The 25,122-nt window shown below is 41.6% G+C and overlaps 1 protein-coding gene across 1 annotated transcript in view; it reads right to left on the minus strand.

Annotated features, from left to right (window-relative positions):
* trim71 (tripartite motif containing 71, E3 ubiquitin protein ligase) overlaps positions 1–24,019 on the minus strand; it is a 33,989-nt gene extending 9,970 nt beyond the window's left edge. Inside the window, exons 1-2 of the mRNA XM_078268532.1 lie at positions 22,188–24,019; positions 2,892–3,059 (exon numbers count right to left, since the gene is read on the minus strand). Of these exons, the coding sequence (XP_078124658.1) occupies positions 2,892–3,059; positions 22,188–22,931 (912 nt within the window). The 5' untranslated portion in view covers positions 22,932–24,019. The remainder of the gene's footprint in view (positions 1–2,891; positions 3,060–22,187) is intronic.
* Positions 24,020–25,122: the final 1,103 nt, after the last annotated feature.

A 25,122-nucleotide genomic window follows, 5' to 3' on the forward strand; every position in this document is an offset into this window, starting at 1 on the left:
GGAAGAATCAGGGGAGTGTTATCAATACATTGTGAGGAAGGAGGCAGGGTGAAATATAAAGCCAACTTTCTCCAGTTGTCTCTTTGTTTTCATACAAAATTCTCTATTATCATTGATTTCCCTCACTCCTGCTCAGGTTCTCTTTTTCACACCTCATTTTCTGTCCTCGGTCTCCTTATCTTCCTCAGTCTCTGTCAGTGCGTTTACATGCAGAGCAGTAACCGGGGTATGGTCTAAGTCAATGGTGTCAAACTCCACTTCACTACGGGCCACACTGGAAAAAGAGAATCACATCCAGGGCCAGACATGTAAAGTTTATTGACATGCTTTTTTTAAGAGAAAAAGTCAAATATTTTGACTGTATTATTGCATGTCTCATATAGCTTTCTCACTTACTGTTTGGTCCACATAAAGCCCTAAAAAGTCAGCAAAAGAGTTCCTTATCCATCATAGAAAAAGCACCAAAAACATTGGAAGACTAAAGCAACGACAAAATCACCAAAAAGTGACAACAATGTGGGAAAAAGCTAGGTGTGTCTCCATTTTCTCACTTTCGTTTTTTCCCTCAAAATTCCCAGAAGAGCTTGGGAACACAAAGAGAATCAAACTGACCAATCACAGGGAAGGGACTCTGGCCAACCAGCAGGTCACAAGCCCAGGGTCGGAGGTCAGCGAAGATAATGGGTGTGGAGTGGGCGGAAATTTCCTACATCAGGGGACAGGAGCGAGTGTGGTGTGAGTGTTTACATATTATCTGGCGTCAGCATTTACTCCCATGGTGACCTGGGACAAAATGGACAAACACACACCAAACACTGCAAGGTATTGCCAGATGGTAGGCGTGCTTCTAATGACTCAGCGGCATAGATCCCGGTGCTTTACACATTATTGGCGTTGGTGATTTGCCTTTCAGTGTTCGAGAATAAGTGTGCTGCTGTGGTACCTGGTATTAGTTTTAAACTTTGCTACACGTGGCCGTGTTGTGATATCTTGGAACTTGAACACCCAGAGTGACAGAAGTACCCATCCATTAGTCACACACACACACACACGTCAAGCTCTGCTAAGGAGAGTACATGCCAGCGTGTCACATCACCTCAGTGGAACAGCTAGTTTTTCATGGTCAAAACACTGCCCCACCTTCTAGGCCCATTAAGCGAAGTTCACACTTACAAAGTCGTCAGATAGCTGTACTGTTCACACTACACAACTTGCTGTCTTGTAATTGGGAGTCAGGAAGTCATTGTGGTTTTCACACTACATGACCGACCGGCAAAAGGGGGCCGAACACTACAAGATCTTTTACCAGGAGGAATCCCAGATGCTGTCTGGTCTCCAAACTACGTTTTGTTCGAAAGACACAGGTGTAGCACACCCACCCACACACTTGTGCGCTCATTGGCTGTAGCTCTCAGACAGATCCGGTCCAGATATTTAGCCTACTAGATATCTGGAAGTGGAAAATCAGGGCTAATGTCCAGCACATACTTCGTGTTTTGTGCTAATTAGCAAATGTTAGCAGCAACATGCTAAACTAAGATGGTGAGATTGGTAAACATTTCCTGCTACACATCAGCATGCTAGCATTCATATTTGGCTCAGAGTACTTCTGTGCCTAATCACAACCTCACAGATCCAGCATGCTTTAGAGCCATACATTATTTGATAAATTACTGAATTTAACTAATTGCTTACAAAAATTGTTAAAATTAGTTTTTCATTTGTCAAATGACTAAGCAGTTATTTCTGCACAATTTAAAAGTATTACCATACATGCAACTCATATGGTGCTTTTGTACATGGGCAAAAAGTCACAACTAGACTGTTTAGGCAGTTATTAAACACTTAGTGAAACCTCTCATCCAGTCTTCACTTGTGCATGTGTCACTGTATAAAACAAAATCTAAGGGGGGTCTATGAAGCTGCCACCCAATCTATAATTACATAATTGAAGACAGGCAGTGTGCGTGTTTGTGTGGGAGTGAGAGTAAAATGCGGAGGGAGGGAGTGAGTGGATGGGTGAGTGAATAGGGGGAGGGAAATGTATTCCACTTCTTTAAAAGAGAAGGGGAGTTGTCCATTCTCTGAAATCCTTTAAATACCTCATCTACCCTCCCCCATCCCCCTCTCGGCTCCTCCTCCCCTTTGACCTTCAGGCCGCCCCTCCCCCCCTCTCTTTCAGGGCCAGCTGGACACCTATAACCTCAGGCTTCCCTGCAGCCCAGGTCTGGTCACTCTCAAACACAAGCTGGTCTTCTCTGTGCTGAGGGACGCCAGAAAGACACAGCTGCTCTCAGCTTCTGCTTGGTCTCTCTAGGAGATGGATGAGTGTGTGAGGACTGGTGTGGTTTGACCTCCATAAAGGATTGGCTTTTTGTCAGACCTTGAAGAATCATGCAGAAGAGCTCTTGGCATTGTATAGGGACTTACATCAGGTTGACCTATTTGAATCCAGTGGAGTTATAGAATACCATTTCCCTTTAATGCAATTATAATCTGGCCATGTTGTCTTAAAGACAAAATACATGAATAAGTATTTTTAGGGATGCACCGACTGACCGGCCGGTGTCCGGAATTGGCCGATTTTCACGTGATCGGCCATGTCCGGCGACCTGCCGGTCAGTCTGACATATGCCAATTTTATGCCGGTCAAATGCACTCGGGTGCCGCATGATTAACATTGCGCAACATCAGCGCTCCGCCGCTCAATCAGCTGTTTATGAAATGTCATAAAGTCGTAATTATACACGGCAGGTTTATGCAGGTTTTACGTTTGCCTGACTACTGCTGCTTTAGTTCCAGCTCTAAAGGGGTAGAACAAGCAAACAAAAAAATCACTGATATTTCCTTTTTATCCCCCGAGAATGTGTCTGTCTGGGTTCCTGTCTCACCTGCACAGCCTGACGTCCCTGCTGGGCATCTGCCAGCAGCTGGATGGTGATGGCCCTGCAGTCCTGTACAGCATCTTGTAGATAAATAAAGGTGTGGCCCATATGACGGCCAACACTGCACTCCCTACAGATAGGCACCGAGCAGGATTCACAGAAGAACAGAAACACCTGGGAAAACGGGGAGATAGACAAATCAGTTTTGTGTTCCAAATAGTACGAACTGAATCAGCACCTGCCGTCATGGCCGTACAACAAACAAAAAACAGGTTCAGACCACAAATCCCATTGGACTTCATATATGACTGATACTGCATATGAGCCATTTGGTTTGCCTTTGGGTATGAAATGTGCTATATAAATACATTTGCCTTGCCTTATCAAAGCTATACTCACAAATAGACAAACTTACTAATTTGAGATGTTGAATAAACCTTACTGACCAATCATTTTAAATAAATACTCTTATAAATCGCTCAGAGACACTCAAAAAAGGTTTTGAGCTACAATATAACGTTACTTTGTGTATGCATAAGGTGTATTGTGTAAATATGTTTGATTTAATACTATTATTCTATTTTTTTTGCCATTTCTTATAGTTAATGTATATCTTCTGTGTCACCTCCAACTGTGCAATATTTCATTTCTATTCATCCACACCTTACTCATCTGTATATCTGTGTATATCAGTCTGTTTATAGAAGGTTTATTACTGTGTAAATATGTTTGATTTATTGCTGTTATTATTATAACTTATTCTATAACCAATTCTATTCTTTTTCTATTTCTTATACTTAATGTATTTTTCACCTATGTCTACTTAATGTGTATTTGTGGTATTCTGTTTTTTTCTTCTTTTGAGCTGCTGTAGCACCGGAATTTCCCCAGTGTGGGATTAATAAAGTCTATCTTATCTTATCTTTTAGACGACTTACTAACCATGCTAACAGCCTTGCTAACTACACCAAACGGTGCGGTCACTACAGCTATTACGTTTTTATTAATAGCTGTTTTTATTATTACGTTAATATACAAAGTTTAAGATGACTCTGGGACAGCTATCCATTTTTATTTCATTTTAAAACAGTATTTCCCATCCTTCTTTTGATTCCCAGCCTGTCACTCCCTCTCTACCGTAGCTCCGTGCCCTTAACACCACAATGCATTGCCTTGCTCACTCCTGTGCACGCCACGTCCCCTTCTCTGTACTGCTAGACCCCCAACAATTACTGTTATGATTTTGACTTGTGGCAATGTGATAATGCTCAGTTTATAAAAAGACCATGAATGATAAACATGTCATCCAAATGCATGCATTACTAGGTACTCATATAGGCCTTGAGACCCCAGTGAGTTTGTCTCTACCAAAACACAGAGCCAGAAGAAGTACAAAGGGACTAAAGGCCACAAAAACTAGATCAATACTCATTCTGAACAATCTTTTAACATCTGTGGAAGAGGGCCGTAAAGGGATGTCATATTTTTCAAACCATTCATTACTGTATTGGCAACAGTCTCATGCTTGTTGAGATTTCTGTTTGGAAGTTTGTAGTTTTGCCTTTGAACTTTACTATTTTCTTAATTAAGATGAATTATATATGCCTCATTTCCTTATTTTCTTAGATTGAAATATACACGCCTATGTATGCCATATACCACTTTTATTTTAGCAGAGATGCTTGGTATATAGTATGCATAACTGATAAAGTAAAATCAGCACTAATCATGGTTGACATGATTGGGATAAGAAGGAAAAATGTAATTTAATCTGTGTTAAAACCTAAGCTTTGCTTCAAACACCTTCTCTGAATGCTGACTGTTTGGAATGGAAGGCTAATTAAATATGCACTAGCCATCATATCCCAAAGAGACACCACATCAATGGCCTCCAATAGCAGGAGACCTGAGTGGATAGGGAGGGGTCTGCAATCAAGCCATCAATTATGGCTGTTCCCCCCAGGGAGCGGCATAATCTAATGAGAAACACACACACCTCCCCCTTTTTTTACTTCCTCCTCCTTTCGGCCTTCTCCTTAAACTCTTCCTGTCCTTTTCTTGCTGTCCCTCGTTCTGCTGAGCCTTGTCCTCTACTACAGTCTCTGCAACACTGTCACTCAATCCTCTTCCCCCCTGTCCTATCCCACCCCCATCGACATCTCCTAAATTCAAAGGGGACGGGACACACAAAAGCAAGGAATGCAGTTGAGTGGAGGAGGAATGTGGAGATAGATAATGATGGACACAGGGCTCAGGCAGTTGGGGCTGAGGGACAGGCAGATTGATGGTGCAAGGATAGAATGGATTCTGGTGAACAATAGACCCATCGTATCTACAGGACCGATCTGCAGCACTCAGATCATCAAATGAAGCTGTTCAAATATTGACAATTACATGATGAGTGGTTAAATGAAATATACATTTTCATGGTGATAAGAAAGTAGATCTTGTTATGAAAACACTGACTTGCTTACTTGTGATGTTTATAGGCCTAGCACCTAATATTCAGGAGAACAGCAGGAGAAAACTTACAGTCTTACAAAACTAAATATCTATGGTAATCAAACTTGTATTCGCCCACCAGTGTGCAGGCCAACACAATGTCCTACTAAATCATTAAAAGGTATCTTGTTCCAATTAATACAGCATCTACTGGTAGCTCTACAGACTGACCTATTACTGAAAGCTGCAGCCCCAAAAAGACTCAAATTTGGCATTATAGATATCAGATCATGCTCTAATGAGCCTTACTGATACATTTAATTATTCAGCAAAGTCTGAATATGATTGGTTTACGTTAAACATGGCTGAAACCAAATGTTTTGATATTAAATGAAGCGTCCCTATCTGATTTCGCCAATAACCATGTTGCTCTGGCTTTTATACAAGGTGGGCTTTAAAGGCGCTCAAAATCATCTCCATCACAAAATATATTGCACATCTGTCAGTCATGGAGGAGGGTTCCAATTCTCTTCCTATGGGTTCCTTCCTTGCATTAAAAAGTTTTTTTTGTGCAGTTTTTCCTTTTCCAAACCAAGGCTCTGAAGACAGAGGGTGTCGTATGCTTTAAGGCCCCGACATACCAAGCCGACGGTAGGTCCTAGTTGTGCGGTGTGTCGGCCTTCGTCGGCCTGTTTTTGGGGCCTCCGACGCCGATTCAGTGGTTGCCGTTGGCTGAACAGCCAATTCATCTGATTGGCTGTTCAGCTTAAAAGAGTGAGGAAAACAAACAAATGATTTTAACAGGCACACCCAAGGCTCCTTTCATTTTTCATCTATCTGATCAATCCAATACACAGAGCTGTCAAAACTGGTCAAAATTACGTTTGAATGTTCCTTCTAAAAACACACAGGTTCGAACCATTGTAATAACTATTTTTGCACATTATGTCCATAAGATGGCAAACGTAGCCTACTACAAGATACTAGTTTAGGCATATTTATTCCAACAATAACATGTCTTTTAAAAGATCTCTACATACCTAACGTTACACATTAAAAAAAATAAACGTTAATAACCTAATATCCTATACCGTGATATTTAATATAAAGACCGTAATAGATCTCTCGCGCTCTCTCTCTGCGCCCTCTGCACCGCTAAACATTTACCCCCCCTAGCAAGCAAGCCAACTTACAGCCAGCCTCTAAATTAGTTAAATGTAACAACTTAATGTTTAATTCACATGCTCTTGTCACATCATAGGAAAGCACAATGCTATCGCCAGATGAGTGACAATTTAGTTTGGCAAATGTTCTGTAACCAGTGTATGATGAAGGCGTGTTGGATGGGTGAAATTAGCAAGCTAACAAGCCAGCAGCCAGCCGCTCGGACACTCCGCTCCCACTGCAGGGAGACTCCTTTGCCGAGAGAACGGATGCCAGCCCGGGAGAGGCACAATCTGGTTAGCCTTCTGTCTTCCCGGCGGGGAGTGAAGCAGAGGGACCATAGGCTCTGTTCGGTTCTGCCGCTGCTAGAGCAAACGCTGTTTGTTGTGGGTATCGTAGCAAAGGTATCTGGTTTCTCTTGTTGAATGATGACTACATTACCGCCGCCTGCTGGTATAGGGAGTTATTTCCTTGCACGCATGCACAAAACGTACGTGGTACTTGGCCATCGGCTGTAGTCTGTGCGGTGTGTTCCAGTGCTAATTTTTGGCCAGACAAAGGGCCGACGAGAGGCGACTCCACAGGCCATCGTCGGCTTGGTGTGTCAGGGCCTTTACAGATTGAAAAGTTTCTTGAGGCTAATTTGTGATACTGGGCTATATAAATTAAATTGCCCCAAGTTTTGGCCAGTGCTGATAGGAAATGCTAATCAGTATTATTACACACAACAGCAACATGTTGTGCAGCTGTGTGTAGGAACAACACATTATTTTAAAAGCATACATGACATACAAAACATTAAATAAAACGACTGATCAGTTAAAGAAATCTCAGTTCACTACCAATTAGATTTTATATGGACAACTGAGAAATCGATAACCTCATGGTTGTATTATCTCTTGTGTATAGACACCATTTGTGTATGTGGAAACATGGCAAAATGCCTGCTATTGAAAATAACAAAACTTCTGCTTCGGCTAATTTAGGGAAAAAGATCCTTTGACAAACAGCTGCAACAGGCTTCAGATTTCTAAAATGCTACCTGCTGCTTACTGTATGTGCCATCAACAGCATCAACGGTCCTTGAGGTGAAACACACTCACTCTTACAAGACAAAGGTTGTAGACTACATAACACACCAACCTTTTGGAATGCCAGTCAATATTATTGACTTACACAGGATACTGGCTTTTCCCAGAGGTCTTCATGGAAGGATGCTGTTCCCTTTCTGCTTGCTTCTGTCTTTATCTGCCTCTCTAAAACCCATCTTTAACAAGCTTTAAGTAATTCATAACTCATTTTTATTCAAGCTATGAGAAACAAGAATGCTTAACATACAAGCCTAATTCTTTGCAAGCTACGAATACAGCTGCTTCGTTACACATGTGGTACTAGAACAGACCAGGAATTTCACAGATGCGCCAGATACACTCACACATGCAAGAATACACCAGAAACTTCCAGTGTGCATGTGACTCAGAATGTAAAAAACTTAAAAATATATGTGAAATAGTAAACATCTACAGACTTGCAGAGTAGCAAGTCACATGCTCTAACAAAATATCCAAGCAAAAGCACATGTTGATGTGCGTGCAAAATGCACAGGAAAACAGGTCCACACAAAGTGAAAGTAAACTTGATGTGTACCGCTGGATGTTTTGCTGTTGAGGAGGGGCTGGAACAAACATGCCATCACCAGCTATGAAGCTCTGAGCAGCAGGGCTCGGCCACATTGGGGGAAGTGAGTTATTGGATTTCATTAATGCACCGGATGTTTCCCATTCTTCCTCTTTGCCCATTATGCTCCTTAATACATTTACACTTATACATTTACATATGTCGGGGTGTGGGTGTGTGAGTTTGAAAAGGTTTCTTCATAAACCAAAGACGTTAAGGATTGTTGTTGTTGTTTTGTTTGTTTTTGCTTATTTCCATTGACAAATCATACAAATAAAGCCGAAACATTGTCATTGTACATTTTATATCTTTGGGTTTTTGTGTTGGTTCAAAGCAATTTGAGGAGGTCACCTTGGGCCGTAGGAAATTTTGGTGGGCATTTACACCATTTTCTGACATTTTATAGACTAAACATATAGTCTAACAGATAAATCAACAATGAAAATAATTGTTTGTTGCAGTCATATATACAAATATAGACCAACACTGCTAGTGCACCAGCAAGCCAAGTACTAAAAAGTACTAATTTCAGTTATTTGAGAAATGCATCTCTGCTTACAACGAGTGTTAATACATGGTGGAAAGTGTACTCAAGTACAATAATTTCATGCCGCACAAAAGGACAGGGACATTAGACATTTGTTCTAGAGTAGTATCATACTAATGCACATTCACATTATAATCTGCTAGTTACAGGCTATCTATAATGAGTATGAAAGAATCACAACACACTCTAGCTTAACAGGAGCAGAATACTGAAATCGTGAGGAAAACAACCTTAAATGCATGATGGCTGTGATCCTGGCACGGTGGGCAGGCAGCATTAGGATCAGCCCCCTTTCCTCCCTCCCTCTGAGGTACTGGGAACTGGGGGAGAGGGCACGAGCTCAACTAGCCAGTAAAATCACTCCGTGCAGCACTCCCTGCCTGCGTGCAGAGCCAAGTGGGGGGAAGGGACAAGGGCCATGTAATGTCACACTGTGGTGCCAGAAAAACCAGGGCTGCTCTGAGAACTGTGAAAGCCTGTTCTCTCAAAGAACTTAACCACTTTTCACTGACTGTGAGATGCTCAGATCATCTGCAATGGCCATGTTCAAATGCCATTCCTCAACAGTTTCCATCTTACTCTAAACCTTGTCTGTTACATGTAAGAAAAATGCATTTCACATGTACTGCAGAATATGTTCGCAATGCCATGGCTTGCATGACTTGAAACTCGATATACAACATAACACAACTATAAAACTCATTCTGAAGTAAGTAGGAAAAGATGTGAGCTTATTTTTAGAGATGAGATCAGACCGTTTCCTCTGGGATTTTATTTTTCCAGCAGCAGTGTACAGGGGCTCAGGTTAGTGGGATTGATCTGTGAAGAAACCTGCTATGGAAAATTATTATTTTAACCCAGAGAAACTAAATACATTTTGGTTCAAAACCATACTGAAAAATCTAACAGTAAATCACCTCAAAACATCTTTTGAAAGGTGTTTAAAAAGTAACCTGCAAGTACAAATACACAGACATTTTCTTAAAGGGCAACTTTTATATAGCATTTTCAGGATAATACTTAGTATTTTGTGTTTGTACCAGAACATGTTTACATGCTTTAATGTTTAAAAAAAAAAAAAAAAAAAAACTTTATTTTTCTCATACTGCCTATGGCTGCTGCACCTGTATTCACCCTCTGTATGAGATGCTCTGTAGGAGCACCTGTCTCTTTAAGACCCACTCCCGAAAAATCCCAGTCTGCTCTGATTGGCAATAGTGTTTCCTAGAATCTGTGCTCAGCAAAAAAAAAGAGTATATAGCAGGACTTTGTACCGTGAAAAATCACCAATAAAGGCTTCTAAGCCAAATTCTACACAACCGGACATGTCCCAGCAGTAAAGTGACCCAAAATTGGGGAGAAATGACCAGCATTGGCTGCCAAGATTACAGCTATTTGCGTTAGCATGCAGCTACTTAATATTTAGCACTAGGCTAAGTTAGATTGTAATGGAACAGCACTTTCTACCGTCAAAAATCATGGATAAAGGCTTCTGAACTAGGGGTGCACCGACCCGATATTAAGATCGGATATCAGTCCCGATATTGACAAAATAGCTGGATCGGGGATCAGAAAAATTAACAATTCCACGGGCCGATCCAGTTTTGTTAGTTTTTTTCCCCTCTGTTGCACATGTGTCGCATGCTGGAAGAGTTGAGCGTACAAATAAATAACAATTCAATACATTACATCTATGCTATTTTGTCTTAGTTAGGAAAGTAATGTTTAGTTAGGAATGTCTGGTGCCTTTAGTCTCTTCCACATGGTGGAAGGAAGGTATAAGGTGGAAGGTACACAGTGTATTATTAATTCAACAACGGTATCGGATCAGTATCGGGTATCGATAGATACACAAATCCCAGGCGTCGGTATCGGGACTGAAAAAGTTGGATCGGTGCATCCCTATTCTGAACCAAACACCACCCAATCGTACATGTTTCAGCAGTAATGCGAGCCAAAATTGGGAGAATTTAACAAATTGGCAGTTGCGTAACACTAAGCAGAGAGTAGAAAAAAAAACTGTTGAAACCAGAGTGTTCAGAATAGTTGGAAATCTGAATGTTTTAGCTCACAGGGATGTTTTGGCCACGTTTAACATGAAAATCCGACATAGCGTTGTAGATATGACAGAAAATACGGAAAAGCATAATATGTCCACTTTAAGTATGTTTATTTTTAAGATATGGGGATTAACTGTGTGGACGTTCCTTAATGCCTTAGGCCTATGTACTCTGTCTTGGTGTGGTCTCTGTTTAACAGCTTTAAGACAAACATTTAATATAAGTGTTTTCCATTTGAGAAACGGACACATCCCTCATTTTATGCCTTGCTTCAGGGCACTTTAAAGTTAGTAATGAAGGAAAAGCGACCGCATTCAAAACCTCACCTGTAATCATGCCAGTCCACGATAGAACGAGTAGCAGTGCAGTTTGTCAATTTTTTTATTTTTTTTTTAACTACAACCACAAAATTAAGTGTTGAAAACATATTTCACACCGAGTTAAAATAAATGTGGGCTCTTTTTTAACTGTACTAAAATAAAAAAAATAATTAAAAAAAATAACGAATTCATAAAAACAAAAACACAACAGCAATTTCCAAATCAGTAAATGCTGTTGTCTTTCTTTGAAGAAACTATATCAGACAGATTTAAATCTGGTTTTATACGCTTTACATAATTTATGATCTTTGACCACATGTTATGTCGAAATGTTAGGGATTCCTTACACATACACAAATAAAAGTCACGTCAGGTAAGACCGCCAAGCATTTGAAAGATTTGATGACAACTCCGACAGGCCTAATTCCAGCACGTCAGGCAGAAGCCGGTGTCAGGATGCCTTAAGCACTAACACACAAACTGTCTTCCTCTATGAAGAAAAAATTACGGTGATCATATTGTGCAGCGCTTCCTGCATAGCAAAATAGATCAGGCAGGTTGAGAATGTTAAACAAACGATCAATTTTCATTTCTGAATTATCTGTCTGTGAGGAAACTACAGTGCTTCAATATTCTGCATCTGTTTTAGATAGGGTTAAGAACTAGGGAAAGAGAGAAATATTAGCAACTTTACTTCACTTATAAAGGGGAAAATAAACAGCTCCAGCCTGAAGCCAGTCTGGTATGTCCAGGCTGATAATCTGTAGAATACCCAATCCCAACATTCCCAGGAACACCATCTGCCAGACAAAGCTCCTTTTATGAAACTCAGACACCTACTCTAATCTTTTCCAAACACCCTCCATATCTTGCTCACATACAGTTTTTCCCTCCCCTCTCTGCTCCATACATTAGTCTTCTATCATTGCTATTTCCTATCTTCCACCGCTGCCACGCCCTCTCATGGCAACCCCTGTTGGCTTGTTGCCACGGACACAACACGCACACAGACATGCCTGCCGATGTTTTGAAACTCTGCCAGATACGACAGGGGGGGGCGGTGGCTGTAAGAAGGCGATCTGATTGGACAGCCCCGAGAAGGAAAACAAACCACAGTCAGCTGTCCTCCTTAGCCAGCGAGCATGTGACTGACTATCCTGTGCTTAATACTTTAAAAAAAACAGCTTCGAGCAACCAAGGGGAGAACTGGAGAAGCTGTGTGAATGAAATGTTGAGCAGCTGAGTTGTATACAGTCACAACGCAGTTATTCTTGGTTACTGCATAATAAATGACCCACATGCTTAAATGACCCGCAATCCATTCTACCACTCACTCTCACATTAAGCTCTCAATGTTGTCTTCACTGCTCATGTATGTCAAAACATAACCATATAACAGATTTGGTCCAAAACTTTAACTAACATGCTACATTTGCAAGAAAGACAACAAACGTGCATTGTTTTGTACACCGCTCTGTCCCAAAGGCCTCATATATTCCTCACCCGTTTGTCGCTCACATACACATGTACATGGCTGGCATACCAACCTGGCAGCCTAAGGAGCATGACCTTTACAGGAAATGGACTGGTTACACAAGTAAGCTGAAACATCAACATGAGCAAATGCCTGTCACATGTAGCATTAACGGTAATATAACGAAAACCAAGTGAAAACCTTTAAAAATGCCAATTCCTGAAGTGAAAACAGAAAACAATAAAAGGAACAGCCAAAACAACGAAACTATTTACTTAACACTATAATATATTATCATTATGAGGTAACTTGGCGTAGATCCAGGGCAGCCGGTTTGAGTGACGTTTGAAGGCTTATGGGACACCAAAAACACAACTACGAGGAAGGATGGCAACAATCACTTTATCCTCCATCTCGGTGATCAAGAAGGAACAGCAGAAATATGACGTTTGGGTTACAAAGTAATATACTAGGAATGTGCGCCTGCACATATTAGATTGGCCAATGCAGCACCTTGCCTGATGACAGTGAGTTACATTGCAGCCACGTTCAACTGTTTTGCTGGACGATGCTGTGACTCTGTTTTATTTTCAGATTGAAGCATCCACACCGTGTCAATGCATCAGAGCCATTTAAATGAATTAAGGTGGCTGCATTTTTTTACCCAGTGCCTGTAACATTATACAAATCAAGCAAGCTTTAAGAGTCTGCTAGTCGATTTGCATACTACAGCCTAGAAGTCGACCGATATGGGTTTTCTCTGGCCGATGCCGATCTTTAGAAATCAGGGTCAGCCGATGGCCGATAAATGCTGCCGATTTATTTTGGCCGATATGTGCTTGTTTTTAAACCTCTATTTGAAAGATAAAATGTAACACTAATATACACAGAATTTCTCAACAAAAACATTTATTGAACACTTCACCAATCTACACTTGTATACTTCAATTAAAAATGTATAATGTAAAAACATACGTTATATTGTATAAATAATGTATGAAAAATATATTAAATAAACGAAACAGGTAAGAAGAAAATAAACTTTGTCAAACTTTTCAATGAAAAAAAAGTTTAGTGCACTTAGCAGCATTTATTAAACTTCTGAGAATACAAATCTGCAAGCTTCACAGAAAGTAACATGTTATTATTAATCTCAACACTATTTCCTCCTAACTCCTGTTGAATCACGTAAGACCAGGGCTCTCTAAAGTCAGTTCTTGTTCACCTTGTTTGTTAGATCATTGTTCATTTGTTGAAGTGTTGTATCTGTATTTTGGGGACCCTACTGTTACATGTCCTGTTGCACTCATTAGGATCTTATCTGAGCAGATTTTCTCGAGTCCATAGATGCAGTTAATGGATACAGGCACGGAGAATTGAAGGCTCTGTTAGCAACGATTAGCTCCGTTAGCGGTTAGCTCCAGTTAGCTCCGTTATAGGAGTGGATGAGACTGCCACGGACAGGGGTAACAACCAGACTGATAAATGACATTCGAGGAGCTTCCACAGCAGTGTGGCCGCGGTGTTTTGTACAGTTTTATTAGTACAGTTAATCCCAAGGAAAGAACACCAGCAACATGCTACTACTAACGGTAGCGTCTGAGCCTGAAGTGACTGTGCGAGACACACGGCGCAAGACTTCATGAGGGAGGGGCTGGAGGCAGCTGGTCTGGGTGCGCTGTAAAAAAAATGTCGCCTATTCATGTTTTTAACACTAGGCTGCATGCAGATGCGCCTGCCTATTAATCGGCTTGATATACTGGGATATTGGCCGATGCCGATTAATCGGTCGACCTCTACTACAGCAAAAATGTAGAGCTAAAACTTGCTGGCTTCTTTAACTACAGCAACTGTGCTGACGGTTTATCGCAACTGCTAAAAAACAAGCATAGTCTTGGCCTAATATTAAAAAATATATACTTACGGTAGACAAAACATGGCTGGAAGCTGTGCAATGTCCCCTTAAATAGGTTGAGAGTTTTAATGTCACAATGTGTTAACCACGCAATCCCGTTGAGTGAGGTCAAATAATGGCCAATTAAAACCCCATTTGTGCCCAACCACTGAGTAGGAAGTGGCAGGTTCCAGATTTTGAATGGGTTTTAAATCCTGTTGTCCAAGAGAACGTGATAAATGCCTACCGTTCTATTAAATTTATATGGCCCAAAGTCCTCATATGGACATCAAAGCTAGGACACACACACATACACACTCCCCCTTAGCCTACATGAAACACATTCACAACACACAGGAAACAGGGAATGCTCTCTAATTACTGGGCACATGTTGTGCATTAAAAACCTGGAAGTACAACTTCATATAATCTAACTCTGCTGGCTGTGTGGAAACACACACACACACACACACTAAAATCCTCTTCAGAAGATAACTACCTACAGATGGGAGATGCTCTTAGAAAAGGAAAACGGCACATTATTCTAAGGCCAAGCTGTCCATGATCTACCCTAATGTAAATGACTTATGTGATCGTTGCCACACAGAAAAGGCAGACCTGCCCCACATGTTTTGGTCCTGTAGCTGAAGACTTTTTGGGCTACGGTATTCCAGACCTCATCTGAGGCATTTGCCAGAGATATCCGGCCTAGTGCTGAAATGGCTATTTTCGGTGTTCCAGGGGATATAAATGACAAGTAGACTAAATGTGTTTGCCTTTGCAACTCTTCCTGCGCGGAGAAGGATTTTGTTAGAGTGGAAATCGGAACATTCACCAAAGCCTAAGCTTGGATGAATGACCTGATGCTATTTCTAAAGTTAGAAAAGATTAAATATTCCAGTAGAGGGTCGATCCACAAATTCCATAAGAGATGGGATGCTTTGGTGTTTTATTTTGAAAGGCTGAAGACTCTTCCCCGAAAATTAACAAGGAACTGCATCCTCCATAACTAACCCTTCTTCATTGTTTGAGCTCTCAGCATACTGGAGTATAATGATAAGAGCTGATGGCAAATTAGCCTATATACTTGTGCATCCACAGACATCCTTTATTCGTACCTCTAAATATGTATTTATATTTTTATATTTTTATTTATAGTTACTTTAATATATATTTTTATTTTATGTGTATTTATTTACTTTGTCGCCTAGTTGGTACAATACCCTTTTTTTGTCCTGTATAACTATTATTTGCATAGGCAGTATGTGGGGGGAGCAAAAAACAAAATGTTTGTTGCCAAATGTCTGTAAGCAATTGCTGTTCTTTTTGCAAATAAAAAGATTTATAAAAAAAAAAAAAAGAAAAACGCTGCTGCCAAACACTCACACAGACACTTCCAAGAGTGATGAAATGTAATCACTTGCCTCTCAACAGCAACAGCTGCTAAATCATGTTGAGGAGACTTTCTGCATCCATAATGTCCATTGTCTCTGACATAGAGCAGACAGAGAGCACTGATGAGAAAGGCAGGAGTCGGCACACAGTGTGTGTGTGAGAGTGTATGTGAGTGAGTGAGTGAATGAGTGAGTGAGAGAGAAGAGAGAGAGGAAAAGAGGGTAAAGAGTACCCAGGAGGTATAAACTCAAGTTACAGGAATTCCTCTGGCCTTGTATCAGCGTCAGTGTAGGGTTAGGTTTCCTTACAAACATTCTCTGCTAGTGAGCTCCAGAGAGGGGGACTAAAACTGGTGAACACAAAGCCAACCCAGCATATGTTTCAAGTGATTGTCTCCCCCTACAGAACTAGATAATAGTTCAGTAAAATTTCACAAAGAAAAGTAGGATTGTGGAAATGTGTGACATACTTCAATAAAATGTCAAGACCCCCCCCCCCCCAATAGCATCTGACCATCTCACTGTCTTCCTTAGTTTAACACTAGACAAAAATGGTCCCTGAGGAGATACAGGAGCATTGGTAGACTGTCAAACTGATTAGTTCAACTTCACCTCATCCTTATAACACAATGTATTGTAGGCGCTCATGCCCAGCAACCACTTTCTGTATGCCCCCCCTCCCCAACTCTACTTTATAAAAACTATTTGTGTGTGTGTGTTGCTGAGTAGCCACGCACGTGCACAGCCAGGCGCGTAGTCATGGTGCTTAATCTAAAGCACAGAGTAATATTTTATAGGATTATCATATCATTAGCAGTCTCTCAGATGGACCTGCGTATGGATTTGTATGTTGGAGGGCTGACATCACAGCAAGCAAAGGACAACCCTTTGATGTAATCCAATTTTCCATTACCATCCACCCACACACCCACCCACACACACCCACACACACCCACACACACCCACACACACCCACACACACACACCTCTGACTGCCAGTGCTTCAGATGAGTAACAACTGACATTTATGCAGTTTAAGTAAGCACAACAGCAGGGCCCTGTAACTGGAACACCTGTAGAAGTGAAGTGCAATGCAAGCATTGTTAATGTTATTAATTACATCTGTGCAAGATTTATTCTTGTTGCACCTCTTTTCCAAATCAGGACCATTGCCTCACACTTTGTGTTTTGTGGGCCAACAAAAATCCTCATAAAAAGTAGTAAGTGATTAGTCATTTAATTGACCCTTTACTGAATTTGTTTCATTCTAGTACCCCTAGACCCAAGGGACTGAACACTTCCACAATACCCTAACCAACAAAAGCTTTCTGTTAGGAGTTTGTGCACTGAGCGGTAACCGTCGTTAGAGCTGTAACAATTCCAAATTTTGCTGTACAATTAATTCTCTCAGAAATAATTGCGATTAACAATATAATTGTCTCTTTCAGTCTTATTTAAAAAGATGTATTTACTTATTACTTTTTTTTTTTTTAAACAAATGAAAGTTTTGAATGAATTCCAGATACATCTTTTGGTTATATCACGGTTATGTGACCCAGATAATACAATAACAAGAATTGACAATAACACAAGTACACAGCCTATGAAGTAAACCACGGCTCTTTATTGTATCCCCCTGGTCATTTTTGATGCTATGAACATGTAAGGATCAAGTGCCAAAAACTAGCATAGCTTTGGCTCAACAATCCAACCAATAATCACTTATATAATTACAATTAGACATATCCAAACAAAATCAACAATTACCCTAACCCATACTCCTTAGGACCTTAGCTAATGTTAGCAATTAATTGCGGTTAAACAAAGAAACTAGAGATGCACCAATTGACCGGCTGGTGTCCGGAACTGGCCGATTTTCACGTCATCGGCCATGACCGGCGACCTGCCGGTCAGTCTGACATATGCCGGTCAAATTCACTCGGGCGCCGCATGATTTAGATCGCGCAACATCAGCACCACACGTGCAGATACAGGGTTTCCGCTATATGCATGTAGACGTCGTCCATCAGCTGTTTATGAAATATCATGAAGTCCTAATTATACACGCTACGGTCCCTCTGCCTCTGACGCCCCGCTGGCCGCTGTATAAAAAAAGAAAGAAAAGAAAGACGCTGTATTCCTCCGACACGCTGTATTAATGTTACTGTTTAAAACGCTTTCCAGGTTAGTGGGGCTGCATAGCGCTCAAAACCAACATTAAAAAACTACCGCCGGTAGCTAACGTTAGCAGCAGATACGCCTGTTGACAGCAACGGTATCGTTCATATTTATGCACAATGACACATAAAGCAAACTTGCTACAAAAGGAACTACACGCTGTTTTCAGGTAACGTTACTGTTGACGTTTAAACAGGCCTGTGTGTGTGTTTTGAGAAATATCTTTATAGTGCAAGGCTATATTTATTTTTATTTGTTACACATATATATATATATAAATAAATAAATAAATAATTGTATTGCCTTTACCCGTTTTCCCTATTTTCATACATACATAAGTTTAGTTTGCTAAATATATAAAAAAAATAATTGTTGGATATTGGATGTGAAAAGAAAGAAATGGTTCTTCCATAACATTGAATTTCCCCCACCAGTAGTAATTTATATAGTTCTATTTTATAGTAATCGATTATCGATTCAAAAAATGTTCTATGAAAAATGGTAAATTTTCTACTAAAGAAAAGATATAAAATAAATAAATATTTGCGTGTGCTGTAAAGTGGTTAGAAAAAATTAAATCGGAATTGGCTAAAATCGGTATCGGCTGGTCAAACTCAAAGAAAAATTGTAATCGGCCTAAAAATTGTAATCGGTGCATCTCTAAAAGAAATGCACTAAGGCGGGTCTTGCGATTATGTAAAAAAAATTGACAATTATGTAATAATTGTTACAGGCCTAACCATCGTCAGTCTCAATCTCCTAGGAGAGGAGAAATTCCTTGGAAAGGCTCACATAACACTAGAGACGGGACAGACTCCTGGAAGGAGATCCGCTCCCTAAGAAAGGCCCATTCATACTTTCTGCATCCGTGTGTCCTTAAGGGTCCGTGTCACGTAAATGTCGTCATCCACCCATGTCAGCGCAGACCCCTGCAGCCCAAAGTTTGTGACCATGTGAACTGTACGCACAGCAAGCGTGCCAACTGCATATGCTCCAGTTAATCTCTTGTTCCACTTGGTGGCGTATGCACCCCTAGCTGGTTTGCCAAGAATTAGTTAACAAAATGGAATGGATGCTTGTTTTGAAGAGAGGCTGTGTTAGGAGACCCAAGGTGTATATAAATCCTCTGTAAAGGAATACAAAAACAGCCAAACTCCGGGCGAGAAATCGTGCAAATGCATGGGAGAGATGAAAATGCCTGCCGTCAAAAGTGTGTATGCGAGGCAGATATTTTAAGTCCAACAGAAAGCTGAAAGGCAAAATGCACATGCGTGGGCCAGACCAACCCAGACTCTGTGTAGTCTGAATGGAACCACGTGCGCATCTGAGTGACCGGTACAAGTCTGCAGCTTTCCCTTGCTGCCAACTCTTTTCCAAAGAAAGTAGCTAGCACTAGCTCCAAAAGTCGCTTAATGATGTCAAACACACATTAGTGATCTCATCACGTATCATCTGCAAAAAGCTTAGTGGCTGTGTGGGCTTAATGCCTGCTGCATGGCGCAAGAGGGAGAGAGAAATCAATCAATTGGATAGATATAGATAGATAGATATAGATATATATATATATCCCTCATAGTCTAAAGTCGCTAAATTTGTCCCTAGTTGCTTTTTAGGAATAAATGCACTAAGGCGGGTCTGAAAAGTCGCTAATTCTAGTGAGAAAGTCCCCAAGATGGCAACACTGCAGCAAACCAAACTGTTAATGCTCAACTGAATATCTGATTAAATAGGATGACAGGATAGCAAAAACATATTGCACAGCAAAACAGTAAAAGAAAACCATTTTGATGAGATCCCTTGCTGCATGGAACAAACTTCTTCTTGCACAAAATGTCTCCGTTGTCCTCTCCAGTAACCAGCTCCCACAACCCATAAAACTAGATGACAGAAATATCTGGTTGGAGCTTTGTCTAGACAATAGCGTTCAAAATAGTAACAAGGTCTTTTCTTACTGCTCACACAACAGTTTGAGACTTTAGGAAATAAGTTTCTGAATGAACAAGCAGGCTGTCAGGGCTGGGGTATACTCAATCAGAACTACGTCGTGAGGACGCGTTGTCCAACCATGTCAGAAATCACGTGTTTATATTTAGTCTGAACAGCGACACTCAAAGGCGGAGTGAAAAGCCGGCCTTCATAGACACAATATTATCGTTTAAACTAAGAAATGGCAAAGTGTGTGTTAAGTAAATCTGCATTTCATCAGAGTGTTTTAACAGAACAAAAATATAAAGTGGGATTAAGAAAGATTTACTGGTCATCACCAAATATGAAAATCAAAGTGCAAACAGGCCAAAATTGGTCTTTTCAACAGAATGCCTGGATATACGAGGAAATAGGGCTGCACCATATGAGGAAAATGTTAAATTGCGATTATTTTTGACTGATGTTGCGATTGCGATATGATTCCCGATATTGGAGGGAATGATCAATTTTTTGGATCATCAGTCTCATTTTCATTGAAACACAAACAAAAATGTACTATAGTCATGTAGTGTGATTTTTACAAGAATCTGTACCAAACAAAGATGTTTTCCTTCAGTCTGTAGGATAGGATTTGTAGGCCCAGGATGTCTCTGCAGCCCCACAATACTTCATTCAGAATGGTTAGACACATATTTTGCCTTTAACGTGTATTGCGCCCCCCCCCCCCTGCGATTTGGATATTGCACTAGTCCATATTGCGATTTGGATAAAATTGCGATTAATTGTGCAGCCCTACGAGGAACCACCTTTATCATATGATGGATGTGGAGCTGGGTGATGGACAATGACCCTGCTTGCTCAGTGCTCATAGGTAAAGAAAGATGAGCCTTCTCCTGTGTCATTCCCTCCCTCAGGGCTGAAGCACAGTGAGTGAGTGAGTGAGTGGAAATGTAGCCCTTACTGGAAAACTGGGCTCACCTATTTACTGGCAATGGTTTGGGGGGAGGGGTGGCAAAAAGTTAATTGGAAATGTGATCTGGTCTTTTGTGAGTGGGCGCTAAAAGTTTTGAGAACTGCAGACAGAATTACTTGACATTGCTGCATTTAAAAAAAAAAATGCGACATGCAGCAAAAGGCCGCAGGTCGGAACTGAACACAGGCCCGCTGCATCGAGGAGTAAACCTCTACATATGGGCGCCAGCTCTACCAACTGAGCTATCCGGGCGCCTGACATTGCTGCATTTTTATTTGTCCATTCAGCACATTGTAACAAGCACTAAATAGTTAAGCGGAGTAGAGAACCACCATTTGCTTCAGTTTCTCTTGGAAATCAAAACAGGCTGTCACAATTAGAGTGCATGTAAATATACTGTGGGATCTCGGCATTCAAAATTTGCTGACTTACCTGAACACACTTTTAAAAATCTATACTTAGACAAAATAATTTCTTATTGATGCTCTTTTGGGCAAAATGTGTATTATCCAGAAGCAGGGAGTACTTCCTTAAGCTTCTCAATAGAAACCAGAAGTGGTACAAAAATGACATTCCACGACCCCCTACCAATGCCATTTGTTATTCTTCCTGACCATATGAATAAACCAAGACAAAGCTGCTTTCCTGTTTTACAGGCCTTTGAAGTTTACTTTGCCTAGATCACATGGTCTGGAAAAAGCCCTTTGGGCCCTGAGTTCCAACTTGTCTTTCCCATTATCAGGGAAAACCTAGATATCCATAATATGTCCATGGACAGAACTAACAGTCATAGAAACATGTGTGCAGTTACTACAGGGGCCTCTCTCTGCCCTGAATGGATGGTGTGGTACAGATTAACCAGACTCTGCATGTGTCTATGCTTAGAAGTGTGTACGTGTGTAAATCCAGCTCAATACACATGCCTGTTCGTCTCCAGGGAACTAGGTGAAGAGCCACTCAGCTCCCTTTGAACCTATGGCCATATGGCCCCCAGTATGGTTCTATACTACACACAACACAATTACACTATGTGTGTGTGTGTGTGTGTAATAAATATTGTTATTATACTTTCAACACCACAGAGCAGAAAACACCCCAAAATGTGTCAAAAATAGATAAGAAAAGATTATTATTTCTGTGAGGTGTGCAATATTTTCCATCCATTTGTAAAAATGTGTTTTTCATATGAACGAACATATACAGCCTGTCCTGTCTTCCTAGGTGCAGTAGATATATTCATATGCTCTACTCACCTCATTGTCATGGTGTTGGCAGAAGCTCATGTGGTCCTGGAACAGGGACAGCAGGGCAAAGTTGTTCTGCAAGGACTGGGCGAGAGACACCGATACCCCCGGCTGGCCCGGCTTGTTGTTGACATTGTTTCGGCCCAGGTGAAAGTTCTCTCCCAGGCGCTCGATGAAGTGGTCCTTGGTCAGCCGCACCCTCTGGTGTGCCCGCACACAATTGTCACACAGATACTCCTGGCAGTCAAGGCAGTGGGAGGTGGCTGGGTTCTCCTCGTCGCAGGAACTGCACTGAGGCTCTCCCAGGTGGTTAGGGTGCAGCAGGCCTCCATGATTAGGGTGATGGAAGCCAGAGGAGCCTCCACCTAAGCCTCCCCGGTGGTGGCCATTCTTGTTCTGAATCTGCTCCTCAGAGCTCACCACCACGTCCAGCAGATTGCTGAAGAGGAAGTTGGAGGAAGGCAGTGAGTCCACTCCGGCCTCAGAGATGCACACCTTCTGGTCACAGGTGGGGCACCGGAGCTTCAGCGGGTCCCCTGGACTGCGCTGGCCCTCTAGGCACTGCCTGCAGAAGGCATGGAGGCAGGGCAGGACGTGGAGCCTCCTGTTTGTCTGGCTGGAGGAGGATGAGGTATGTGAGGAAGATGAAGAGGTAGAAGAGCTAGAAGAAATAGGAGCAGAGGAGCCGCACAGCTCCTTGCAGAGCGGGCAGGTCTGCAGGTCCGTGTCTGGGAACGAAGCCATCTGCAGCATTACCGAAATACAGACTCAGTTTACAACATGCGCAGCGATGAGGTTGAGGTATTTATTTGGGGACACATCGGCCCGTTGGGTTGTGTAGAAAATGAAGTTGTATTTGAGGTAGATTCATGAGGTATCCTATTAAAGTAAGTTCAACAGTGAAATCGGTGCTCATCGACTTACTGATTTGTCTCTGTATTGTATAACTCTGACCTGATGCAGAACAAGGAGCTAGGCAGTTCTTCAAAGATTGTTCTGAGGTAACAAAAAGAAAAACACTAAGGCTGTTAAGATCATATCAATTCAGTTGTGTAAGGCGTGAGTGAAGCAGCCGCGTCACACTATCAAATAAGACCAGCAAGATTACAATGAGCGAGAAAAAGTGTCCAATGGTGCTTCGTTGAGGCTCATAAAATAAATCCGAAACTGGAGTGATACTGGATTGGCGTGGAAGTACTGGGGGCTCCGTCTCTCCTCCCCCACCGACTCAGCAACATCATTACGTAGCTCTGCGCTACGAAACAGCACCCAGACGAGTATCAAAGTATTTATAATTTCGTTTTATTTTCTGCGCTCTAATTAAGGCCCGTGGTGGGTTCTCTCTCTAGTCCACCATCTGGGCCCATTCATGCGGCGTCGGGCGCAGCCAACGTTGGGTTGGTAGTCGCAACGCGAGCCTCGGAACGCGAGACCGTAAATAATTCATCAAAGCAACGGTCTCATAGTGTGCCTTTGGTCATCAAAACAAACACAGGGAGACTCCGACACATCCAGAACAACAGACAGGACGTCTATCACGAGCCTTTGGGGGTGAATTCAACGGTCCACCTTGTAAAGAGGCCGCTTCCAGCTCTCGTTGCCCGTTCAGTCTGTCGGTGCTCTCCCTTCCTCTCTGGCTCTCTGCATGGAGGAATGCGCAGCGTGGAAAATGGTGCCCTACAACTGGGGAAAACTCGGTCCAACGACCGTATGGACCTGAATTGCGTTCCTTTCTTCGTTGTTGTTGTTGGCGTTGTTTACTCTCGCTGAATTAACATTTACGTTAACACAAGGTGTTGCTCAGGGTGCAGCTCCTCGAGCCGCTCTTATCCGATTGAGGAAAAAAAATGGACCCGCTTCCGCCCTAGGGAGGCGAAAGGGGTGTGCGTCAAACGCTCGTTCACGACAGCGAGGGGAGTGTGGTCATTTTGCACGTGCGTGCAAGCACTGCTCGCTCACTGGCGTCAGAAAGGTCGAGGCATGCACACACACACACTACACACTAGGAAAAGTTAAAGGAATAACTTCAGTGACCATTAGGACTCAGGATATTTATTTAATTTGGACGTTGTGTTTTTAAGTGAAGGATGTAGGCCTAGAATATATTACCATCCAAACATGTTCTTGTAATCGGTTCTCAAGTGCATCTACCGTAAAAAATATTTCGGTAAGTAACATCCTATACAACATCTACAATTTAATAAGTTTCAGAAAGATATTAGGAAGTAGGAAAATACATATAGGCTAAACCATAGGCGTAATTCCTAAAGAAAAAAACAAATTGTTTCCGGGGGACGACCCACACCCTGGTTATAATGTGTGCCCCCTAATATTAAAACAAACGTTTTTGCTACATGGGTGGAGATCTGGGAGGGAGGTGCAGTGTCTTGCTCAGCACTACATGAGTCTATGAGTAACCACTTTCTGCAGCACTGAATAGGACTACAACAATATAACATAGTACTACATCAGTGTCTGTGTTTACTTACGTTTATTTCTCTCTGGTCATCTTAGACTTGTAGTTGTTGCCATACAATGGCAATTTCAGCATCTGGGCAATTGTTATATTGGTGGGCTTTATGTTGGAAAGTGACTTTTACCATCAGTTAAAAAAAAAATCCTCAGTGAAAAGGAGCTGTCCAGGTTCACTTCAATTATCTAGGCAGATGTCTATTTTCTTCTAATTTCACCAGCCTCTTTTTCATTTAACACATCTTTAATCACCTGCACATCTTTATTACTTTATTAGCTAATCATGTCTTACATCACTTCTCGCCTCACACCACAGCCCAGTACTTCCCCCTGGTGGTTCAGTTGCTCCGTAACACCTTCACACTAGGCTTCGACGATGTGTAACTAAATGCACAGATACGGAGGTAAGCGGCGCAAGGAGGGGCGGCTGATGCCGGCCATATGCAGTTCTTTGACTCCAACATGTGACCAT

The sequence above is a fragment of the Sander vitreus genome, chromosome 14 (assembly GCF_031162955.1).
Source record: "Sander vitreus isolate 19-12246 chromosome 14, sanVit1, whole genome shotgun sequence".
In the NCBI taxonomy this organism is placed as follows: domain Eukaryota; kingdom Metazoa; phylum Chordata; class Actinopteri; order Perciformes; family Percidae; genus Sander; species Sander vitreus.